Here is a 7079-nt window from a genome sequence, read left to right on the forward strand (position 1 = left end):
ATTTTTTTTATGGACTCGTTGGGTCCGTTTTTTTGCACAAATTTTTTTTTATAGGATGCGGAGGGTCCGAGTTGAGTATATATATACATATATATGTGTGTGTGTGTTCATCTTCTTCCCCAGATCTGATTATTCGTTGTTCTGCGTCTTCTTTTTCCCCCTGTTTCTCTTCTACTTCTCTCTGTGTCTCTTTGAGAGTATAGTCGATATTTATATATGAGAGTATGAAAAATGGATGATAGAGTTGCACTTAGAGTATATTATTTTGGTCAGATTCTGTTACAAACATCTGAAGGAGTGAGATTTAGTTGCGAGAAGCCGTTAGATATTGTTATTCCGTTCACAATCTCATTTGAGGAGCTAAAAGGTGTGATTTGTTAGAAGATAGGTTTTCAGATATCAAAAAAAATATCATGTATGGTATACAGATATCCCATACCGGTATTTGGTGGTTTCGTGCAGTATCAAACCAAGTATGTAACCGACGAAGCGAGTATGCAGGAGATGTTTTCAATGTATTTTGAAACTCGCGGTCAGATATCGGTGATAGAGTTGTACGTCGAATTCGAACAATCTGAAGCGGACCGAAATATTGAAGGGGAAGAATATGATAGTGACAGTGAGGAAAAGTTTGAAAGCAATTACGAAGCTGTTGTTCCAGACGGAGAAGAAGATCAAGGTGACGGGGTGGTGGCTCCAAATGTGGGAGACGTTGCAAATGCACTCGCAAACGAAGATCCCTTTGAGGAGCCGTCTTTCATGCGGGTTCTGGACTTGGAAGCCATGCATGCGCCGGAGTTTCCGGAATATATGAGTGCCGGTACGTATTAACATATAAATATAGAAAGTATTAGACTTTGGGAAATAATCTATGTTGAGTGATGTAAATAAGAATATAAGTCACGTGAATATTAATTTGTGTGCATTCGGCCAAAGTTTTTTATGTGTTTATGTTTGTATGATGTTAAAAGTGGGATGACAACATGATAGGAATAATATTTATATTGATGTGGATATAGGGAGCATTGACGTAGTCTTAATTTCAGTTATTAAATGTATTTGTGTTAAATTATTTTGATTTGGCTGTCGTTGTGGTAGAAATTCCTATGGTCGCAGATGGTGAATTTGCAATCGGAATGGAATTCAGTTCTAGGGAAGCTGTTATGATGGCGGTGAAAGATTATACCATCCGAAGAGGCGTAGACTACCGTGTGTATGAGTCGGAGCCGTTGACCTTCTATGCGAAGTGTACACAGTATGGATCAGGGTGTGATTGGCTTATCAGGGTTAGCATGATCAGCAGAAAGTATTGTTGGGTTATAAGGAGGTACAACGGTTCTCACACTTGTACTAGAGCCACTATTTCTCAGGATCATTCGAAGCTGGATTCAAACACAATTGCAGAAGCAATAAAGCCGTTGGTTGAGGCTGACCCGTCGATAAAGGTGAAATCAGTTATTACGGAAGTGCAGTCGAAGTTCAATTACACCATCAGCTATCGGAAAGCATGGTTGGCGAAGCAAAAAGCAGTGGAAAAAATATTTGGAGGTTGGGAAGCATCATATGAAGCTTTGCCTATATGGTTTGAGGCCATGTGTAACAAGGAGCCATCAGCAATCGTCCATTTCGAGACTATGTCTGCATATCAAGGTGATGAGGAAGTAACTGATATCCGGGTATTGCACAGAGTCTTCTGGAGTTATTACCCCTGCATTAGAGCGTTTAGACACTGCAAGCCAGTTGTTCAGGTTGATGGGACTCACTTGTACGGAAAGTATAAGGGTTGTTTGTTGGTCGCAGTTTCACAGGATGGTAACAATAATATCGTCCCTATTGCGTTTGCAATTGTGGAGGGGGAGACTTCTGATGCATGGCATTTTTTCCTTAGTAACCTGCGACAACATGTTGTGACTCGGGATGGTGTGGGACTGATTTCTGACAGGCACGAATCCATCAATGCAGCTGTGGCCCGGAGCAATGGAGCTTGGTCACCCACGAGAGCATTCCACATGTTTTGCATCAGGCATATAGAGTCGAAATTTTTGAGAAAGTTCAAGGCACCGTACCTGCAAAAACTTGTGGTCAATATAGGTAAATTTTAATAATTCGAATTTCCTTATTAACCGAGTTACCTTCAAGCAGTGTTTCTCATGAAATCTTCTCTTGTGTGGCTTTGATTGTTGTGCAGGTTATTCGAGGACGGTGCGCGAGTACGAAGTGCGCTACCAGCGTTTACGTGAACGGGGCGAGGCTTATACGAACTGGCTTAACCGAATCCCACGTGAACAGTACGCGTTGGCGTATGACGGTGGCTACCGCTGGGGTCACATGACGACAAACCTAGTGGAATGCATCAACTCAGTGTTGAAGGGTGCACGCAATCTTCCGATAACTGCACTTGTCAAAGCCACATTCTACAGGCTTAACGAGTTGTTCACTAGAAAAAGAGCCGAGGCGGAGTCGCGGATAACAGCTGGACATGTTTTTTCTGAGGTTGTCACGTCGAAATTGAATGCAAATCAACTTGCATCATCAAACATCCAAGTTAATTGCTTCGACAGGATGAATGAGGTCTTCGAGGTTCGTGAGATGCCAGGTGGAACTGAGTATGCCGTCGACCTCCGTCGACAACGATGTGACTATGGTGAGTTCCAGGTGGATCAGATTCCCTGTCGACATGTTTTTGCATGTTGTGCAAATCAGCGACTGGATTGGCGAGTGTATGTACACGAAGTTTACAAGATGGACCAAGTTCGGAGGGTTTACCGAGCTAGGTTTCGGCCACTGGGGAATCCCACAACGTGGCCTGTGTACAGCGGCCCTCGATTTGTCCCGAATCCGAACCTGAGACGGGTGACGAAAGGTCGCCCGAGGATGACACGTTTCTTGAACGAAATGGACACACGAATGTTACGTGCTCCTAGGCGTTGTAGGCAATGTGGAGCCGAGGGACACAGCCGAAGTAGATGCTGTCGGTCAGCTGGTGTAGGTCCCAGCAACCCAGGACAGTAGATTTATGCCTTTCATGTTTCATTATAGTACTTTATGGCATTTGCTTGTTTATGTTTATCCGTTTGTGCTAACCACCTTATCGGAACATTGTACTTTCATGAAACTTCTTTATGACACCTGAAACTTCTTTAATTTGTAGCATAATCGACGATAGGAAGTTCACATTTAAAGGGTTCTAACATACAAACACAATATTAAATTCAAATTACAAGTTTCCAACATACAAACACAATATTAAGTTCAAATTACAAGTTTCCAACATACATACACAATATTAAGTTCAAATTACAAGTTTCCAACATACATACACAAAATACTTATGTGACCCACACAACTACTTTCTTATTGCCCATTTTATGTCTTCGACGAAGTTCTTGCATTTCTTCTTGGCCTTCTTGAACAAGGACGGGGTGTATCGGTTAGCGCTACGACGTGGCGGGTCCACCCTGAGATTGTAATGTTTACCTGTTTCACCTGTACATAATTTAATGAAACAGACTATCCAAAATGATGCAAACACGGGATAAACAAGCAAAAAAAAAAATACACCAACAAGTTCATAACATAATCATAAAGACACAAGTCCTGAAATTAATGCAATATAATCAATGGACAGTGAAATCAAGTCGGACCTGCATCATCCCCATCATCAGGGGCATTGTTGCGGGATTCTTCATCCTCATCCATCTCCTCATCGTCGCTCTCGTCTTGATCCTCATCATCCGGTTCTTCCATGAGATACTCATCCGTTTCATGCTCATCTGCCCCGGCATTTTCTTCAATCTGACCCATTGATACACGCCGTAGGTTCCGGCTATTAAGTATCCCCCGACCACCATCACTTCTACTAGAATCTCCAGAAACCAAACCTCCAGAAGCAACTGAGGCAGTGTGGCATGGAATCCTCGTGTCCAAAGAAAACCTACCGGGCATAAATTCAGGTTGATGGCCAAATTGTGACTGGCCTGCATCCGCAGCCATGAACCCAACATTTGACAAGTTTAAATGGTTGCCATATTCTCTACGATACCAGTGCATGTAAACATCCAACGGATGCTGTGAAGGTTCCAGATACTCAGTCAGAACGTTATTATACTTGTTTGTCCAGTGCATAATCCAACATGAATGGGACGGGGCTGTGGCCCAGTCAAGATTCTTAGGACCAGCCAGTGTTTCTCCGTGTGCCCTTCCCGGATTCCATTCTTGATGTGGAACTCCCTGAACAAAACCAAACTGTCTTCTAATTCTATCCGTTGCATGCCACTCAATAGATTCGAATGAAATCAACGGAACCGTAGCACTCCACACTACTGCGTGCATGAGGATGTCTTCTGGGATTATGCCCGGATCAATGCGATCCACACCATAAGCAACCCACACAAACTGCACACAGCACAAGACACACATGATTACAAGCCAAATAACAGTCAACCTCAATTCGAGACAAATACTTTTCTAATAAAAACACACCTGCCCTTCCTGAACCTCATCTAATGCCTTTCTAAAGTGGGCGAGGCTAAGATATCTATACCGATTGTCACCACGCTCCCAGTTACGCCACCTGAAATTATTTATGTCAGTAGCACATCTTAAATAGAATTATGAACATACCAAGTAAGTTGCCAATGTTACCTGTTCGCAAGCGGAAAACTGCGGGGTTCCCTAGTAGGGGGCGCAAGATAGGGTAGGCGGATCTAGAACCAAGCTAGCAGAAGTGTTAACGGACCATCGATTTCTTTACAATCAAAACGAGATGCCCGGCATAAGGACCTGTATAGGTGCGCCAAACATGCCGATCCCCAACTAAAATGACTGATACTATGAAAATTCCGGAGCAAAGGTAGAAACTTCCAGTGCACAGATGCCCCTGACTTGTCTCCAAATAAGATAGTACCCAGTAACAACATAATGTGGCACTTGACGTACCTCTGCATACTGATTTCGTCAGTTAGTTGTATACGTTCTTTCAGATTCCTAAGCCATGTCAATTTTATGCCGCTCCCTCTGCAGTCGGCCTTCCTCAGTGCAACCCCAAACTGATGGAAACACTCACCCTCCAATGCTTCGAAGCTGCTCAAGGTCATCCCTGTCACCGGAAGGCCGTTCGTCGGGAGGCCCAAAATAACGGCTACATCCTCCAGCGTCACTGTGCACTCACCAATCGGAAGGTGGAAGGTGTGTGTTTCCGGCCGCCACCTCTCCACTAGAGCATTTATCAATGCTTTCTGGCATTGAACTACTCCAATCTGAGAGGCATGATAAAACCCAGTAACCCGTAAATGATCCTCTACACTCGGATGGTACCGATCAGGGGGCAGTAGGTGGTCACATGTCATCATCCGTAAACTCTGCAAGAACATAACATGTTACTAGTCAAATCATGAATGATTACTAATTTACAACTTAAATTAATCATACTATTTAATCGATTAATCATAATTTCTAACCCAATTACAAAAAAAAAAAAAAAAACTACCAAATGATCAAACTACAGCATGTAAACATAACTTCAAAAGATTATCATAAGTCCTATAATTATAATTTCCAAAAATTAATCATAATAATTAATTAGTTAATTATAACTTCTCAGCTATTTACAAACAACATTTGAAAAACATTGTCTAACTAACAACATACAAAATTAACGTTACTTTAGTATTCTTATTTTATTTACAATTGAATTCTTATGATTTACCTTTCTTCCCAAATGAACTATGTATTAAGTAAATTGACCTTGCAATTAATATTAAAAAATATCGTTATTAATGATGCAGTTTCAGATTATAAATTCTCAAATTAATAACAAAAGTAAATTAAGTAATTCTAATTTCTAAATCTATTACAAAATTAGAATTATAATTTCCAACATTAATCACAAAAGTTAATTAGTTAACTACAATATCTAATCGTATTACAAAAAAATTTCTAACATATTCTCCAACAAAAAATTATAATAAATCCTAAATATATAATTTCCAACAAAAATGTGTCATAATAATTCCTAAACTTATAATTTATAACATGAATCATAAAAGCTAAGTTACTAATTATAATTTCTAAATCTATTCGAAAAATAATATCTTACCTTTCCTCTAACTAACTAACAACATCTATACATACATAATAACAAACAATTTACAATCATAATTTATAAGTTTAATCATCAAAATTTATTCATTAATTAAAATTTCTAACCGTGTTACAAAAATTTTTTTAACATATTCTCCAATTAACTAAAAATATCTAAACATAATAACAAAAAATTATCATAATTGCTAATATTATAATTTTTAAATTATTCATCAGATTTTATTAATTAATTAAAATTTCTAATACTACTCCGAAAAAATTCTTACAAAATCTGTAACAATCAACATTTACATATCTATCTACCTAACTGCAACATTTAACCATAAAATATAAAAAAATTTCTTACAAAATTTAATTAAAATACAGAAATTTGCAAAAAATTAAAAAATTTAACTTACATAATCAGGATCAGACAAATAATTTACAATGTGAAGCTCAGGACGATCAACATCTCTAGCTTTGTGTTTTTTGGCCATTTCCACAGATTTTATTGCATGCAAATTTTTTGAAGAAGAAGAGAGGAAGAGGATGAACACAGAAAGGAAGAAATGGGGTTTGAGGCTTGAAAATGATGTTTCGGACTGAGGGAGTGGGGGAATGGGGGTATGCTGGCTGTTGGGGCACCGTCCTGGGGAGAAGCTGCTGTCCGACACGTGGAAGGGGGCGCAATCGCTGGGTCCGATTCGTGGGGGGGGGGGAATCGCTGGGTCCGATTCGTGGGGGGGGGGGAGAATCGCTGGGTCCGATTCCTGTTATGGCATTCTTCCTGACACCACACCCTTGTTAAGCACCCAGTCACCCCATATCCACGCCTAACACCAACTACTCTCCAATATCAAAATTAAAAAGCGATATCAAGTTCGTTATTTCTATTTTTTATTACTTGAATAATTTTTTCGATAATAATTACTACTAGGTGACACCTTGTTTGTTATGATAATATTGTACATTATGTGATATGACTTTTTTTATGATAT

At 39.7% G+C, this 7079-nt stretch overlaps 1 protein-coding gene across 1 annotated transcript; it reads left to right on the plus strand.

Annotated features, from left to right (window-relative positions):
• Positions 1 to 417: 417 nt before the first annotated feature.
• On the plus strand, positions 418 to 3012 carry LOC112721795 (uncharacterized). The gene is made up of 4 exons (XM_025772825.1): positions 418 to 820; positions 1099 to 1286; positions 1371 to 2091; positions 2189 to 3012. The coding sequence occupies exons 1-4, from the start codon at positions 418 to 420 to the stop codon at positions 3010 to 3012; spliced, it is 2136 nt and encodes a 711-aa protein (XP_025628610.1).
• The last annotated feature ends 4067 nt before the right edge of the window (positions 3013 to 7079 follow it).

The sequence above is a fragment of the Arachis hypogaea genome, chromosome 11 (genome assembly GCF_003086295.3).
Source record: "Arachis hypogaea cultivar Tifrunner chromosome 11, arahy.Tifrunner.gnm2.J5K5, whole genome shotgun sequence".
Lineage (NCBI taxonomy): Eukaryota > Viridiplantae > Streptophyta > Magnoliopsida > Fabales > Fabaceae > Arachis > Arachis hypogaea.